An 18,552-nucleotide genomic window follows, 5' to 3' on the forward strand; every position below is an offset into this window, starting at 1 on the left:
ACTGCCAACGTTCTATTAGCAAAAAGAAGCTGAAGGAGAAGTGAGTAGTGACTGCACTTCCCCCAAGTAAAAGTTATGAGAGCAAAATAACATGGCTTGCCTCTCATTTTTGCCACACATTTTACAAGCTTCAGCTTACATTATACTTTTTATTTCTTTCATTCTCTCCTCTTTTTCAAACCCAGTTCAATCTCAGTGTAAAAATCGACCAGTCATTTTCAATTTTGGTGATTCTAATTCGGATACGGGTGGACTCGTTGCCGGACTCGGGTACCCCATTAACCTTCCAAATGGTCGAACTTTTTTCCGCCGTTCAACTGGCCGTCTCTCTGATGGCCGCCTTATTCTCGATTTTCTATGTAAGTCCTTTTCTTTTTTTTATAAAGAAATTAATTAATTGTACATTGAGAAGTAAATAACATTAATGTGTAATGTATGTATTTGAAGTTGGATTCACTGCATGTATTGATTGGTAGGTAGAGAGTCATATCTGTGAAAGATTGTGAATTGTGATGAATATTTGATTGGGTCCTACATGGATTTTTTTTTATATTTCTTAGCATTTTGGAGAGTGAATAGCTTTACTTTCCAAAATTTATGATCCTTGACAGTGAGAATTTTGACTGGCTAAACTATGATCTCTATCGTACATAGTATACACTATTCACTTGTTAATCCTTAGAGAAGACCTGAAGTAGACCGTCTACCCTAGTGCAAACATTAGTGACTGCTTCCACAACTCAACGTGTGACCAATAGTTCAATTGTTGCTCCAAGGCTCCCCTTCACTTTGTACAACAAGCTAATTTGAAACATTTCATTTACCTGGACTCTGTTTTACAATGTGATACTCTTGTAAATATCAAAATACTTAAAATTGATAACTCATTGATGGTTGAAAATGTCAATGTCCAGAATGAATTAATGATCTTCAGACAATGGTTTACTTAGACTTTTATGTATTTGGAAATACTAGGCAATTGAGTCATTTAAGGAAGGACTGTAACACTACAGTGGAGCTTAGGAAGTTGGAGTAATGCTTAATGGAACGTTGAAGTGAAAGGTCATTAGGACCTCAATTGTCATGAATCTTATGTAATGTGCAAAACCATTACAATTGTTATGTCTCCTACTGTATTGAGACAAAACATATAGCAGGTATCTTCATTGTGCAGAAAATAGTTATGGTTGGAGCTTTTGGTTCACACATTCTTATCACGTGCCTTGGGAATATAGAATATCTTTCCAAATAAAAATGAAGACAAGATTGTAATAGGAATTGAGCTGACGAATATTTCCAATGGTCTTATTATTATTATTCATAGAACTTTCAAAGATTTTGTATGCCTTGCATTATTCTGGGATCGGTGTGGCCCTTCAGCAATAATACATCCCTTCCTACTATACTGAATCGATCGTTTTAGTTGGGGATCAACCAAGTGCTTGGTCATCTTTTTAGTTATTATTTTGCAGAAGTGGCATGTGATGTGGACTTCTTTCTGCAATCACGGTGTAGGTTATTGTATATATACATGCTATTTTGTTATGTAAACATGATTTTAATCTTTCCAAGTATCATGAGATACCAATGTATATGAGCTGAGATTGCAGTATTGTCAGCGCAGGTCAAAGTGTTAATACAAGGTTTCTGAGCCCGTACCTAGACTCTGTTGGATCTAGTTTTTTGAATGGAGCAAATTTCGCTATAGCAGGATCTCGGTTACTACCTAAGTATGAACCATTCGCATTAAATATTCAAGTCTTGCAGTTCCTTCATTTCAAGGGTCGCTCAATCGAACTTGTTAGTGCTGGTAATTCTTACACTTTCCTTTGATTCTCTGTCCAACACTCTACTGATAAAATATACAAATAAAAACAAAAGAAACGTGTGCTCAGAAATGTGAATATGATTTGGCTTGTCTCATGTTGTTGCATTCAGGGTCTGGAAATTTAGTTGGTGAAGAAGGATTTCGCAATGCTCTTTTCATGATAGATATTGGACAGAATGACCTAGCCGATTCATTTGCTAATAACCTGTCTTACACAGAAGTAGTCAAGATGATCCCCTCTTTTGTTACAGAGATCAGGAATGCAATTCAGGTCATTTCTTTAATCACTAATTGCTCACTTTTCCTTGCTTCCCCGCCGAAAAGAAGAAAGTACATTAGGTACAAGAATATCAGTAGATTAATATGTAAAAAAGCATGGGAAGGATAAAGTTAGTTGAGAAAGGTGGCATCACAAGGTTTTTTTTAAACATCATTACAAGGTTAAAGATTTGCTGAAAGTTAGCTACTTAATTTTAGGTCATGTATTCTCAAGGAGGAAGAAAATTTTGGGTCCACAACACCGGACCACTAGGATGTCTGCCTCAAAAGCTTACTCTGGTTCAGAAAGTTTCTTCTGATCTCGATCCACATGGCTGTCTGGCAAATTACAACTCTGCTGCAAAACTGTTTAACGAAGGGCTTCGACATTTGTTGCAAGAGTTGAGATCTGAAATGAAGGATGCTACTATTGTGTATGTAGACATATATGCTATCAAATATGATCTTATAGCCAACTCCAGCAGTTATGGTAAGCATAAAATCTGTTCTCGTTTGGTTAATCAGCTAAATTTTCCTGGTTCTTAGGTTGTCGATAATCAGAATGAATCTACTAAAGTTGGTACTGAAAGGCTGATATTATTAGTGAAAAAATGGCAGGAGATAACATTCCTTGTTCTTGTAAATTAAATTAAAAAACAAGAAAATGAAGAATTTGACGTCTCCTGACTGAAATCTCAAGGTCTAAGAACTTCACTTGGAAGTATGATGGCAAGCCGATATAGAACATTCACTTGTCTCATACACTAGTGACATTTACTAAGATATCCACTTCTGTGGAAACTTCCAAAGTAATATGTTTCCTTCTTTTCATACCATCATGTAGAGAGATTCAACATAGTACATACTCGAGAGCTACGGACTGTTTGAAAATAGTTGGTAGCTTACTAAAAACTACTGTTAGAATATGATGATTCTACATTTGCAGGCTTCTCAAATCCGTTAATGGCTTGCTGTGGCTATGGAGGTCCTCCATACAACTACCGTAAAGGAGTGTCATGCGGTCAACATGATTATCAGGTTTGCAGTGAAGGGTCTGAGTTCATAAGTTGGGATGGAGTTCATTATACCGAGGCAGCTAATAGAATTATAGCCTCTATGATACTGTCAATGGACTACTCCACTCCACGAATTGGCTTCGATTTCTTTTGCCATTGATGGTCATTTGCTAGAATAAAGTGCAAGCATGAATTAATATATGTTGCTTCAGAGTATTATGAAAAATATTTAATTTGGAAAAATAGAAAAATTGATACATTACTGGTTATTAGAAAGAGGCCAAGGTGAACTTTTTGCTCTTAAGTTTTGAAGTCAGGATTCTCTAACACTGTTTATTTCAGTCCACTTTTCCCTGTTATTTTAGGCATGTATTAATTTATGTTGTAGGTGCGTCTTATGATAATAACGCCATTAAGTCTTTGCTTATTTTTTCTTTTGCAAGTAATTCACATTATGATGTGTCTTCTAGTTGACATAATCCAAAATATTATTTTTCTTGCATATGTCATCCATGAAAACTACATGCATCTAAGACGGAAACAGTGAAGGGAACTTCTTAGTGTCGACATTTATATTAGGCATAACACATAAATATGCCTTTTAACTTGGCTTCATTTTACATTTATGTCCTCCAACTTTGGATATGCACAAGTAGACACTTAACTTGTATAAAGTAGAACAAGTAAACACACAAGTCCTACATACATGTAGGACACCACGTAGGACAAAAAATGACATGTAGGATGCCATATAGGACATGTGTGTTTATTTGTTCAACTTTATACAAGTTTAAGTGTCTACTTGTGCACACCCAAAGTTGAAGGACATAAATGTGATTTGAAGCCAAGTTAAAAGGCATATTCATGTATTATGCCTTTATATTAACTAGAAGAATGGTTGTTCTCAACCCGCAGTTCAAAGTCCTCCCTAGATTACCCAATTTTTAAGGCAGGGTTGAGAACAATCCTATGATCTATTTGAAACAACATTTCTATTTATATATCTCACAAGATAAAGGTAAATCGTACACTACCTAGATTTTACTTGTGAGATCAGATATGTTGTTGGTTGAAAACAACAAATTTAGTATCAATAGATGTGGATTTGATCCCTATTCTTATATATGCAACTAAAGCATTTATTTTTGTCCATAATTATGTCAAATCATGTGGCTTTTTACAAATTATGTACTCTTTTGGCTTTAAGCATGCACTCTTCCTGGCAACCGAGTTGGTCTCAAAGAACCCAAGTGCATCTTGAAAAAAAAAATGATCCTTTTTTTAAAAAAAAAAACTAAAGATGATTGATTTTATTTTTAAAAAAATGCAAAGTTTCATGTATTATGCACGGGAAAAGAATCTTAACTCCTTTCTCATTTTGTATTGACATAAAATATTGTGGGAATCAAAAGTTATCTATTTAACATTTTAACAATGATCTTTTTAACATCCTCTTTAATCATACAAAAAATATCTTGTATTGCCTACATTTCATTTACGTAAAAATCAAGTAAAATTGTGGGGTTTCTAAGTGTATTAGCCACATGTCTATCTTAGACTATAGTTGCTATAATAAGCACAATATTTGTAGGGGTCAGAAAAACTGAGACCCAAAGTCAAAATTCATCCAACTTTTACGGATGAGCCCATTGAATTATCAAGCCAACAAAAAATGAGTCAAATGTACACACATAACATTGCATTGCGTGCTGTAGCAGAAATCTAAATATGAGACCCCAAATTATTGTTCTTATGTCTTTCATAAGCCAATTATTTGAACGATATTAGAAACAAGAGAAAAGCTTAAAAATTAAAAATGAAGAAAAAGAAGGTGCACTAACCATTGATAACTAAAAAATTAACATTTTCTAGATATAATCATAAGTTCATAACTACATTAATAAGTACTCATATTCGAATTTTGGAAATGAAAATCTCCTGCCCGACAGAAATTTAAATTGATCGAATCAGTAAATTTCAGATTAAAAAAAAAACTACTCCTCTTACAATGAAAGATTGAGGTCCAAGTCCAACATATTACATTTTTTTTCTTCTTTTGTTACTAACTTTTCCCCTCTTTCTACTTCTTTGTGTTGTTTGTTGGAGTTAGAATTGGAAGGACCTGCAATTGCAGAAGCATCAATTACCCGTGATTGAATCGATGGATTCCAAATTCCAACAGCAGAATTGTTGTGAGATGAATCTCTGTTATTATTATTTTCTTCCAAAATTTTCGATCTCTCTGTTACTTGATTTCTTGCTAACAAACGGTCACGTATATCTTTAGTGCTTCTTATAAGAGCAAAAAACTTATCAATTTTCTCATCCTCATCTTCATCTTCCTCTTCTTCCTTTTCTAATCTCTCATTCTCCAAATTCTTTCTCTTCCTTCTCTCTCTATCCATAATCCCTTTGATGTGAAATAATTAGAGATGGGGGCAAATGCAACAAAATATGAAAGATAAGGTTGTCTTATTAATAAAAGAAACTACTAGATCCCCAACTGCCCTCCCCACAACCCCCACCCCTCCCTCGCCCTCTCTAATTCCGAAGCCAGAAATTTAACGAAGGATATAATTTCTTTTACTTAAAAAAAAAAGAGAAAATTAAATAAGTATATACTTTATTTGTCCCATTTTACTTGTTAAAATTTGACTTAATACACCAAAGTAATTATTGGTATAGTGAATTTACTATTTTATCCATATTAATTGATAGAGTATTAAACATAATTACTCACTATATTTTTCAAAGACATTAACTCAACGTTAATAATTGAAGGTATAATAGAAAGAAAAAATAATTATTCTTTCTTGATTTATTAAAAATGACAAGTAAAAAGGAAAATCAAATTAGGAAATATTTGATAAGTAAATAGAGACGGACGAGTATTAATAATAGCTACTCTCTGTGTCCCATATTAGATGTACACTTTCTATTTACACGATAATTATTGATCAACTTTACTATTTTTTCCCTTGTTCATATTAATTAGCCTCTTGAAAAAAAATTGAATCTTCAAAGCTTGTTTAAACTTTCAAAGGTCATATTAATTGTAAGAGTAAAATGAGAAAAAAATAATTAATTTTATCTTAATTTAGTAAGTGATCAAATAATATGACACAAATATTTGAAGTAAGATTCCTATCTAATATGGAAAAGAGAGAGTAATATTTAATCTTTGTACATCACATAGTTTTTGAGCAATGATGTGCATTAGATCATCCTTCTGATTTAATTTTTCATTATATTGAAACGAGAAAAAAATGCAAATTTATAGTATTTTTTAAAATAATTTTTAATATCTAAATTTTAATATCAAAACATTAAGCAGGTCATTGGCTATAGAAAATCAACTATTTTTTTTGAAATTTTTGAAGATCAAGTTATGTTTAGTTATACTTTTACAAATAATTTGAAGATAAAAGTTGTGTTTGGTTATACTTTTACAAATGTGAGAGGAAGGAATTTTGTTTGGAATTTAAAATCCAGCCTCAACTTGAATTTAGATGATTTTCAAGTAAAGTAAATAATTATTTCAATAAAAAGTGGATAATTTTTATAGTCAAACAAATTCTTAATTAATTAAATCTAATTTAGCTTCAAAATTTAATCAAATTATCTATACTACATAAATTAAAAAATGAAGAATATTTTGCCCTTGTTACAATTTAGACTTTAAATCATGAAATAACACATTGTCCGCTTTACCCTAATAAAACAAATAAATTCACCCTTTGAATTACATTATCATCAAATTTAAAAATATGTGTATCATGTGAATTTATCGAACCAATTTTTTTTTACCAGCCTTCATTAGTCTCCTCCATAGGCGTCACAATATCCTGCACTGCCTTTTGTAGGTACTAATCGAATATCTCTTTTCATTTTTTTTATAGGTATATCATATATGGTGGTCTTCGAAAGGGGAATTCTATAACTCATTGCAGATGATCTTCTCTTTCTTGGAAAAATTACGTGAAATGATAAATATTTAAAGTATATTATGTAATATAGTTATAGTTTTAATCATTTTTAATTTATGGTTATAGTTTTGCGAAATTTTGCTATTTAATTTTTTAATTTTATAAATTTGGAATTTGTATAATTCAGTTCTTGATAGTATAAGTCTAGAATTTCTATATGCTTACCATAACTATTTGTTTATAATTTATGAAAAAATCATGATAAATTATCATTTTTATATATTGGCAAAAAAATTATACAAATGGAGTTCTGAAAATTATCTAAATATATAAATACAGAATTTGTATATACTTATCATGTTTGTATATTTACAAGTGAAATATACAAACAGGCAAGCAAAATATACTAACTACAACCTCCATAGCAAACAAAATTATATTTATAAAGTACAATTACTAAACTATAATTATAGAGCCTTATTATGTTTATTATCTTTGCTATTTCTGAAATTTTCTCTTCTTTTAATCATATAACGTAATAGGAGCCCATTCCTTGAAAAAAAAAACAGAATGGAGAAAAGAGAAATACTATAAAATGAAGCATAAAATTATATGTTAACAAAAAAAGAGAAATATTTTACAAGTTCGTTCACAAATACTACTTACTTACTAGTGAGATTACATTTAGCGTTGAAATTTAACATTTTTTAAGATAATAAATATAGCCCTCTCCTCCAGGGATAAAAAAGAAAGCAAAAAATAGACAAATAATTTACTGTGAATATAATCTGACTTTTTGGGATTCATAGTCTGAAAGCAATGCACATATTAAAGCTAAGAAAACATATTTTCTTCTATCTCATATTAGTTGCTAAGATTAATAAAAAGATTATCTTAATTTATTTGTTATTTTATAATATTAAAATAAAATTAATTATTTTTATTCCATTTTATCCTTAATATTAAATGTTAGAAATAACATTATCTTAATCTTATTCTTAAATAACGTGCAATATTTTGGTGAGAGATAAAAATAAAATAGTAAAAAATATTTATTGTTTACTATTTTAAGGGACATAGGAAAAAGCTAATGTGGCAATTATGGGATCGAAGGAGAGTATAATATGGTGAGTATGCTACTCTCGAGTCTCACTATTTATTTTTACTCGTCTAATAATTTAAAATATATTTTTATTTTTATCTGTTATTTTTTATATATCAAAAAATCAAATAAGTATTATAAGTAAAAGTAAACGTAGAAAGTACCTAAGTTTTTTTTAATGAAGATGTCCACAATAACGTTTTGATTGTACATTTGTACTAGTTACTGATTTAGCTCACATCCTGACAACCATAATTAGATATGTAATTTGCAACAATGTGATTTTGAGATAAAAAATAATAAATGATAATGTAGAGGAGTGCATCATTCTCTACGACAGGGGACAGCCATTATGTCAATGACCGACCAGAATATATGCTACGCCCATACTGTGACATGTGATATGTCACATTTTTCAGGCAATTCTAATCTTTCTTGTTTTTTTTTTCTTTTTTCGATTCGCTGTTTTACTCCATGCTCATAATCCATTCTTTCATTTATCAATAAGGCCATGTCGGTCACTTCTTTGAGCCGAGATCAAGAAGTGTGCTACTGCGTGAAGCGGACATAACTCAAAATGTGTTAAAAGCACTTTCCTGAAGCAATTTGTTCGACACAAGTCAAAAGTATGTCTCGAGTAATAAATCATGTTATGTAATAACAAGGGTGTGTTAGGCACGAAGGGAAATATTTTTCAAAAGTGAGTTATTTATTTATTAATGTTTGGTAAGTAATCAAAAGATTATTATCCCAAGAGCATTTTTATGTGAACATGGTAGGGAGTGGGAGTTTTAGGGTGACGGAGTGGAGATTGGAGATGTTGAGTGGGTAGGAAAGAGACAATGAACTTGAATTGTCACTTGTTTAAATTGTTTTACCTTATATTTCATTGGAGAAGTCATTTTTCTCATTTTTAAGAAGTCTGTTTTAATAAAGAAAATGTTTTTCAAAATATTTTGACCAACCAAATATGAGAAAATTGAAAAACATTTTTCGAAAATTGTTTTTTCTCCGTACCACACTCTCTAAAGTGATGATTTCAGTTTAACACAAATATGGCCACATTTATGCGATTCCGAGTCAAAAGTTTAATACTAATTACTAACAAATAGAGAATCAAAGAACTCAAAAGCAGATTTGGGAAAAGATTGATGGCATGTGACTGGATTTTGCTTTTGCTTTAAGATATACTCCACGCAGTAGTGTTTTATTCTGTTTAGGTCAGTGTGTTAACCTTTTTAGCAAGTTTAGTAAGAACCCAATTAACTAGGTCCCAAATCCCAATTTATACGTGCTCTTCCTGTTGCTGACTTAACTCTTCCTTTCCATTTAAAAAGTGGAACAGAACTAGCAGCATATAGGCATTCCGTTAGGTTGAAAACAACCACACAAGAAATATTCCTTGGATGTCTAAACTTATACAATAATTCAATTAGGGATGACCTAAGCATTGCTCTCTGAACCTTGGATAGATTTTCCAATTTTGGGTTTCCATCGGTATCCATTTTGAGCCTAGCTAACTCGAATTCACACCGAAAAATATCATTTATAACAAGTGTTTATAGTTAGTTCTAAGGAACTCCAAATATAAGTAGAATAATTCAATATAGCACAACACATACTTTTAGAGTAATACTAGCATCTTTCAAATGTGTCATTCAAAGTTAGGAAATTGCCAAAAAAGGAGCCTAGTTAAGCTCATCTTTCAACCTCTCCAAAAAGCCTTGTCCTATTCTACCCCCAAACTACGAAATAGTGATCAATCCCTATAGTGACATGATTATTTGACTACAACAACCACCAAATTTATGTCACTATGCCAGCTTGACACATTAGGTTTAAACAACAACAAATATCCACCGTCAAAGGATTGACGATGGGAGGCAATCACCAAAATAGTTTCACTAGCATGTCACTATGCCAGCTTGACATATTACCCATCAAGTAAACAGAATCCACAACAAACAAGCAAGTGGCGCCAACAATACGAACCCAACTTTCAAAAGCTAGTGTCATCAATCTCATTAATCTAAAGTCTTAACTTTTTCTGTAGTGTGTAACAGGTGTGCAAATTTTTTCACAATGATTCCATCTCGATCAATGATCATGAAGACCAAGTATGGAGAGTGGATTTCTAATAATTCCTTCTTTAGGAATTTCAGTGTTTGTATGATGTATAACTGTGAGTAATGGCCTAATAGGAAATTCACAAATCATCCAACCACTTGACCCCATGTTTAGCCCAGAGATTACCGGCTTTATCTGGACCCTTGCTACCAAACTCGTAATGCTCAAGTGTCGCATTATTATTGTCCAACTCACTTAAAACTGGAGATAAAATGTTCCATGCAGCTTCAACCTCATCGCTTCTCATGAATAGATGGTTATCTCCATCTATTACATCATGAAGAAGTTGTTCATACGAGTCCGTTACATCAACATTGTACCTAGTACATCAACAAGAGAAAACAATAAGAAAGTATGGAAATGGAGATCCTAACATAACACTAAATTCACAAAATTACTAACATAAGAAAATAGAAAACATTACTTGTCTTTATAAAGCAAGTTCAATTCCGAAGCCTCCAAGTTCATGCCTAATCCTGGAATTTTATTATTAATTCTGATGAGTATGGCCTCATCAGGCACATCACGCAGAATCAGCTCATTAGTGACAAGATCTTGCATATGCCCTCCTCCGTCTTTATGATAAATGTTTCCAGGAACACGACGAAATTGTATACGAATTTCAACTCTGAAACACATCAGTAAGGATAAATTAGAACGAACAGACCTATTTGATGATAATCAAAATCATGCATCAAATTCATTGGATTATGAGACAGATATGAATAGTTTAAATGGAACATGTGAAACCTATCATAGCAGCAATCTACATACGCATTAAAACTTCAAAAAAAATGTAAAAAGGATTCACCTCCTATGTATTTAGGCAGTAGGATATGATATTTCAAATGGTTGAAGGTGAAATAGAGATACTATAACTAGAGAGCAGTGATCAGACCTGTTCTTTTTGAGCCCCCTGCCAGCCTTAATAAGAAAAGGCACACCGTCCCACCGTGCATTATCAATGTGTAAAACAGCACCAAAATATGTGGGCATTAGGTTTTCCATATCCTTGAAGTTACTTCCAGAATCAGCTTCGCTATGCCCAAGAATTACATCAGATGATCCCAATTTTCTAATTGATTTCAAAACCTTAACCTGAGGAGTAAATGATTTATATGACCAATTTCAACAAAAAATATTGAAAATATTTTGTAACATATAGGGAATAGAGGTTACATACTTTCTCATGACGAACATCTTCACCATCAAGGGTGACAGGCGGCTCCATAGCAAGCAAGGCCACTGTCTGGAAGATGTGGCTGTGTACAACATCTCCTAAAATCCCATAGCCTTTAGGATATCTATTACGTGAAGGGGAAAAATGAAGAGGGTGAGGATTAGGATCAAATACTTGTAACCTACATAAGTGAACTGAAACCTTGGCTACCTTGCTGAGGTCTGCATGCCTAACTCTTCAGAAAAAGTGACCTAAAAATAAATGTTCAATGATAAACTAAGACTTTTTGCATCATTCCCAAGGTGAATTGAGCGTCGGTTATCCTAAGCAAATTACCTGTATGTTGTGTATGTAACTTCGATTCCATAATGGCATAAATACTAGATTAGAGAACCTTAGAACCGCAAGATTCTCAATTGTGTTCCTTCCCAAAAGATGATCTATCCTGGAAGATAGGCAAGTAAAACAGTGATGAGTAAATAATTCAGAATTCAAAGTCTTCTTATATCACACATGTTGCTTTTGAACCTGTATAATTGCTTTTCCTCAAAGTTTGAGAGAAGGGAGGTAGTCAACTGATGAGAAGAAAACGAACCCAGTCCAAAGGGTTTTTCAATTATTACACGATTCCAACCCCTCTGAGTTTGGGCCTTTTCAGAAAGAGAGGATGCTACGTCGATAAGTGCTTCTTGAGGCACAGAAAGGTAAAATATTCTGTTTGCTCCAAACTTTCCCTAAGGTACACGAGCTGTTAACAACAGTAATAGAAATAACATAGATTTGGATACAATGAGCACTTACGCGCACAAAAAGTACAGCAACAACATACCCAGTGTAGTCCCAGTGTCCCACGCGGTGGGGTCTAGGAAGGGTAGAGTGTATGTACACCTTACCCCTACCTCAAAGGTAGAGAGGTTTTTTCCGATAGACCCCCGGCTCAAGAAAAAACAACAGATAGTAATGGAAGTACAAGAAACAACATATAGTAATAGAATAGTACTACAACAAAATAATACGATAGTCGAAGTACAAGAAACAACAGAACGCGCACCATAGGTCGACAATCCTCAGCAGTACTTACCTCAACTTCTTCCATGAGAGTATTGAGCTTTGACATTCCTTCTTGGTTGTCATACCCTCCATAAAGATAGAATATCCTTTTGAGAAATGCATCCATTTTTTCTTCACAGTTTTCTCTGTATAAAGAAACTTTATAAAGTTAAACTACATCATGTTCCACCAATGATTTTATTTTAACATATGAAAATTGAGACGAGTTTTTGTTTAATAATTTGGGATAATTTCATAGACCTCTCAAATTTTTCTTTGTAGTACTAACTTCCCTTGTGATTTACGATATTATGCTTACCTCCTTTATTTTTATTTTTTGGTAACATTTCTTTTAGTACATTTTTCATCAATGTAAAATCTTTATAATTTGACCTTATTAAGTATACTCTTTCGTTTAATTATTTCTATAAACATTTTTAAAAGATCTGCAAATTCATGCCACCATCTCTCCCTCTCTTCGGCATCCTTCTGCTCTGCACTTCATACTTTCTTTTACAATTTACTTTACATCTATTATTTTATAAAGTTCCCTTTACCAATAAAATGAATTTTGGTCATAGGAATTTGAAAGTTTGCACATTAATTGTCTGTTCTTCTTTCAGCCTTTTCCAGAACTACTTATTTTTTGTATGAATTTGGGGTATTATGTGGTATGTTTCTTTCCTTGTTCCACAGGAATCCTCTTCAATTAAGTTTTTTTCTATTTCTTTCATTATTGTATACCTCCTTTGCAGTATTATATCTGAGTTTTTTAACAAATATGTTCGTTAAAAAGTTCCAGCAAAACTCAAACCACATAATTTTACGGCACGGGGAAAAATTACACCATCTTTTAGAAGCTTCTTTAAGAAGATATTATAAGATAAATTAAACAAAAAAGCATATTAGAAAGGACAAATTAGTCAAATTATAATTGTTTTCATCAAAGAAAAATGAGTTAAGAAAATTGTGACAAAGATTTCAAAATAAGGGCGATAAATGTAATATCGTAAACCACAAGGCAGATTAGTGTGACGAAGCGAAACCTGGGCGAGGTCTCTGAGATTATCCCTAATAAATTTTATGTTAATAGATCAACAACAAGAAAGCGCCAATTTTCATGATACAAACCATTTGTTTCCCTGATCACTCATAACTCCCTCATTAGCCTTTCAGGTGCTCTAGCAAATGTATCTTAAATTTTGAAGGCAAAGTCTAAGAAGTTTTAGTCAAAAACTCAAACTCTAGAATAGAATCAGCTATACAAAATCCGTCAGTGACAAAATCCCCTCCCCCCCTCCTCTCTCTCTCTCTCACACACATGTGCATTCAAGCTCTCTCTGTGTGCATAAGCACATATTTCTAATGTGTCCTATGTTATAAGCAGATGGATAGACATAGTCAACATATAAAACAGAGGTACATATATATATATATATATATATATATATATATATGCATTTGGAAGTTAAGGAACATACTGGTGATCAATGCGGCAACTTAAAGTTGGTGCTATTATGGCTCTTAGATCTTCTTCAGTTAATTTTTTCCGTGAGTACCCAAATATACCAATTTTCTGCAGCCATCAGAAAGCCAGTAAGCCTAGAAGGTTAACCTCATATGTATATAACTTTCCAGTATTATGCTTCCTATCATTAAAAAGTAGCAAGCAGAAGAAACTAGCAACATACTTCAAATATTCCAATTCAATTTTAGCTTGATCTTATTCGACTACCTTGTTAATATTTTTATCCAAAAAGTTCCAAGTTTTGAGCCCCTCAATTGTTCTTGCGTGAATCTACTTCAAATGATTCTTACAGGACAAGAAATTGCCAACTATCATATACTTCAACTTAAAGTGCCAAATTCATTTGTTTCATAACTTCATGATGTGGTCATCTCTTCTTCAGTTGTGGAGCCCGGAACATTTCATAATTTTACACTCTATAATTACACTTGGTGTGGCACATGAGTCCACTCTTCCGGCATGATGCTTAATCTAGTCCAAAGTCCTAACAGTTGCAACTTACCACCAAATTACTTGCCCAGGTAACAAGTGTTATCACCACTAGCTCAAAAGCTTAAACGCACAATGTGGAAGAAAACTAATGCTCATACCTCTTTCAGCTAGTTCAGTCCAACAAGCATGGCACCACCCCACCCCTTCAAAAGGCTTTTTCAATGTTAATCAAGCTACTACATTTGATCTAAATAAAAAATTTATCAAGCTGAGCTCAAGCTATCAAAGATAATTTCAAATAGTTACTTTCTGAAATTTGAGCAGAGGGTCTATCGGAACAGCCTCCCTATGAGGTAGGAGTGAGGTCGCGTACACTATACCCTCCCATACTCCACTTGTGAGATCACACTAGGTATGTTGTTTTTATTGTTATACCACCAATTAATATGACTTGTGAGGTACAACAATTAGAAAACAATTGAATTAGTGGTGTAGCTATGACAGACAGTAGCAAAGAAAAATTAAATTTTTCATTAGTAAGAAATATATAATAAAAAGCTAAGATGAAATTGTGTTCCACCAGGATCAGAAATGAATATTATGGATACTGAACATAATAAAAATTTCAATAGATGCGTAGAACTCAAAAAGGAGCACAATGGTAGTTGATCAATGTACCTACCTCTGGAAGTTGACCACTGTAATACAAAGCAAATAATGCTGGAAAGATTTTCTTTCTGGCTAGTACACCAGTGGCCCCAATAACAGCAATGCTAAGAGAGGCTGAATCATCAGTTGGTGCACCACTACTGGATGATTGAGTCTCAAACAAAGGCAAAGGCAACTTTATGGAAGCCTCCGTCAAAGAAGTGTCAATTATAACTTCTTCATCAAGTGAAGTAGTGCTTCCAGTTCCTTCAACATTAAAAGAGGTCGACCTTATGGAAGATCGCGGTCTGTTGACATCATGAGGTTGAACATATGCCACATAGTCTATTTGTGTTCTGGATTTCTTTATCGTATGGCTCTGAGTAAAGAATATATATCAGTCTCCAGAAAAATATTCACCGTCACAATGGCATTGGCCAGAAAAAGTGCACGTGTATTCCCCAACTAAACCACACTATTATAGAAAGCTGGAACAGTGAGATATCAAAAGGTAAACATGATTCACCAGCTTCTTCTGATCTGAAGATTGAAAGTTATAAAGAAGTATCAAACTGAAAATATAGACCAAGGTTTAGATTCATCTGGTCAACCAGTTCACACGACTAAACAAATTTAAGAATTCAGGGCATGCAAGAAGAAGTAAAACTTCAATTTGGCGCTGTAGCATGTAGAACATGCATGTTAATACAACTCAACATATGTGAGATGCGGATTTATACATCTTTCTAATTTTTTACCAATACCTTTTAGGTGAACCGTGAACATGTCTTGAAAGGATCACAGAAATGTTTTAGAAGCATGACAGAACTATAACATGGTTGACATAACTAGTTATACAATCATTTGGAAACACAATTAGATAGAAATCTTAGCAGATCCAGTTATTAACCTTATGCTTGTAATTTGATAATTGCTTCTTCATTAGTATAAAATGTATATATAAAACTTCCAGTCACTGTATTGTGCAGAACATGAAAAATCATATATTTCGTGAAAAGGATCACATTTTATCGGGGCATATAGAAATGTGTTACACATTTTCAATTGACACATTTCTATTTATGACATTATCCTGTTCCACTTTAAGAGTTCAAATTTGTTTGATTAGTTTAGCTATAATTCTAAAATGATACTTTCCCAATCAAAGTAAACTTTTCAGTTATGAATTTAACAGGTTTATCAAGACTTCAACAGCTACCAGTACAAATGTATAATAGACAAGTCAATTTGACATTCTAAACTCCACCTGAAGTTAAACTGAGTGACATGATACTGGACGCTGTGGCTATAGGATCAACCAAAGCCTCACCCAAGCAAGAGCTACATCTTATTCTCCCAGAACCAAAAGTTGACTGTTTATGTTTTCCTAGGGTCAGTTTGACTGATTTCCAGTCCAAATCTGATATTGATATCCACTTTCTGAAAATAGCTAGTTAGTCATTATCAGATTTGGACTGGAAATTCTTCAAATTATCAGAACACTAGCTATTCCAGAAATTATTACTATAGGAACATTAGCTACTGCAGGTTATTACTGAGCATACACAGATCAAGGTTGATGATGAAATTTGCAATACTTCCAAGTTACTCTTCTACAAAGTATCGAGAAGTCTACTTTTAAGGATTCACAAATTATCAGTGCGAATCTGTATATAAACATACTCTCTGCATTATTCCCCTCTGTACTTTCTATACAAAACTGCACAATCACACTAACACTTAAATTCGAAAGTAGAATAAATGGGTTAGTCACTTATTCTCTGCATCGTCTAAATTTTATGGGACTTAATAACTTATTGTATTCATATCACTGAAATTGCAACATCATTCAGTCGATAAACATCAATTTTCTTCATAATTTCTGAAATAACTTAATTTTTCAACTGAATTTCATACACGAATTGAAAATCACGGAAGAGAATACGATAGGAACAGCACCATATAGCTCAATTTGGATACCAGAAAGAACATAAGAAAATGGATACAGAACTGACCGGAAAAGAACGGACAACAACGGTAGGTAATACAGAAAGTTTCCGATAAATTGACGGGACGATTGAGGTCTCCGATGAAGACGTTGATAGCGATACTGGTGAAAGCGACGCCATCACTTTGAATATCCCGATCAACGTTTTCTGTTGTATTTTCTACTAGTATACTGTATGTCGTTGTTTACTGTGTAAAAAAACGTTGATGTCTGGGTTTTGGTAATGCTTTGGACTTGGGTTCTCGCAATTTTGGATTCTTGATATTGGGCCCATGGCCCAATTTGGAGTAAGGTCCGAAAGGGACAATTGGGAATTTTTCTCATACCACATATATTAGTATTAAATTTGTAAATTCTTTCTCAGATAAAAGGAAAAGGTTAACTGATATTATGACATTAGTAGACAACGTAAATATTATTATGGGAGAATTTGATTATTTGAATGATAATTTAGAGAAACTATCCTTTTATTCAAATTGAAATTGTTGTTAAAAGAAGTCTATGAGGTTATACGAATGCTTTGTCCCAATTTTTCATAGATTGTGTTAATAGAAATAGTTGGGTAAATATCATATTTTATATTTGTGGATATGTATATAATAACACTTGTTACATGTATTTATGCAAGCACCAAAGTTATTAAGGTATGATATCACCTAACTACACAAAAAAATCAAGTTCATACAAATTCAGTAGTTTTTGCTTAGATCTTGTATATTTAATTTTAAATTTTTTATTAAATATATATAAATATTTTATATTGAATTCAATAACTATAAAACGAGCTATAAATTCTTCTCAAGTTTATAACTTATAAACTTAAATTTCTTACTCCCTTATACATTATATATATCTAATTTATCACTTACAATAGATCATGTTGGAATGAAAAAAATTGTTGGGTGCTATTGCACCTATTTAAAATCGAAGAGGATTGAGTCCACCTGTCAATATAGTGCATGTCCCTACCAACTAGACTAAAATACTAGAAATACTTGTCAATTAAGATAAGACTCAATTACCTCAAGAGATTTGTGGCTAATATTAGTAACCAAAAACGTCATCTTGTATGTATTATAATGTTACTATTCTCACTATAGTTGTTGGGTAGCAAGACTTTTCTCATGAAGACTTCAGTTTCATTTTAAATTGTACGGATACGAGCACACTATTAAGGAACGTAATTTTTTAATGTGATAACTGATAAGCTTGTTCAAAACATATCTCTCATCACTAAAAATAATATAGAAAATAAATCAATCTAAGCACTCCTTGTAGAAGAGACGTTGTGACATATATCATGTATGTATAAGGGTTGAGAGAATCGAATTCTTTGACCAATCATATTTTGAAATGTATTGATAATAGCCTCATTGGAGATAGTACTAAGTACTAAATATTATAGTGCAACTAGTTTAATTTAGCTTAATTTGATTATAAATAGTTGGA

General features: G+C 32.7%; 2 protein-coding genes across 2 annotated transcripts; one reads left to right on the forward strand and one right to left on the reverse strand.

Moving 5' to 3' along the window:
- On the forward strand, positions 1-3,536 carry LOC102592882 (GDSL esterase/lipase At1g09390-like). Its single transcript, XM_006344742.2, has 5 exons — positions 1-359; positions 1,625-1,810; positions 1,939-2,099; positions 2,306-2,576; positions 3,033-3,536. The coding sequence occupies exons 1-5, from the start codon at positions 92-94 to the stop codon at positions 3,260-3,262; spliced, it is 1,116 nt and encodes a 371-aa protein (XP_006344804.1). The 5' UTR covers positions 1-91; the 3' UTR covers positions 3,263-3,536.
- A 6,201-nt stretch (positions 3,537-9,737) lies between these two features.
- On the reverse strand, positions 9,738-17,302 carry LOC102592547 (glucose-6-phosphate 1-dehydrogenase 4, chloroplastic). The gene is made up of 11 exons (XM_006344741.2): positions 17,111-17,302; positions 15,130-15,474; positions 13,969-14,063; positions 12,519-12,633; positions 11,966-12,171; positions 11,774-11,882; positions 11,648-11,688; positions 11,441-11,561; positions 11,156-11,355; positions 10,682-10,885; positions 9,738-10,577 (listed from the first exon to the last, which is right to left on the reverse strand). Exons 1-11 carry the CDS (start codon positions 17,222-17,224, stop codon positions 10,337-10,339), a joined length of 1,791 nt encoding a protein of 596 aa, XP_006344803.1. The 5' UTR covers positions 17,225-17,302; the 3' UTR covers positions 9,738-10,336.
- Positions 17,303-18,552: the final 1,250 nt, after the last annotated feature.

This window comes from Solanum tuberosum, unplaced genomic scaffold, assembly GCF_000226075.1.
Source record: "Solanum tuberosum cultivar DM 1-3 516 R44 unplaced genomic scaffold, SolTub_3.0 scf00060, whole genome shotgun sequence".
In the NCBI taxonomy this organism is placed as follows: Eukaryota; Viridiplantae; Streptophyta; class Magnoliopsida; order Solanales; family Solanaceae; genus Solanum; species Solanum tuberosum.

What these genes read in the sequence shown, in the direction of transcription:
- LOC102592882 (XM_006344742.2), top strand. Translation starts at nt 92, where the DNA reads ATGGCTTGCCTCTCATTTTTGCCACACATTTTACAAGCTTCAGCTTAC. An exon ending in CCTTATTCTCGATTTTCTAT is followed by an intron (nt 360 to 1,624) that starts GTAAGTCCTTTT and finishes TTGTCAGCGCAG; the next exon opens with GTCAAAGTGTTAATACAAGG. An exon ending in AGCCAACTCCAGCAGTTATG is followed by an intron (nt 2,577 to 3,032) that starts GTAAGCATAAAA and finishes CTACATTTGCAG; the next exon opens with GCTTCTCAAATCCGTTAATG.
- LOC102592547 (XM_006344741.2), bottom strand. Translation starts at nt 17,224, where the DNA reads ATGGCGTCGCTTTCACCAGTATCGCTATCAACGTCTTCATCGGAGACC. An exon ending in ACAGTGGTCAACTTCCAGAG is followed by an intron (nt 14,064 to 15,129) that starts GTAGGTACATTG and finishes TGATGGCTGCAG; the next exon opens with AAAATTGGTATATTTGGGTA. An exon ending in GTTACATACACAACATACAG is followed by an intron (nt 11,689 to 11,773) that starts GTAATTTGCTTA and finishes ATTTATTTTTAG; the next exon opens with GTCACTTTTTCTGAAGAGTT.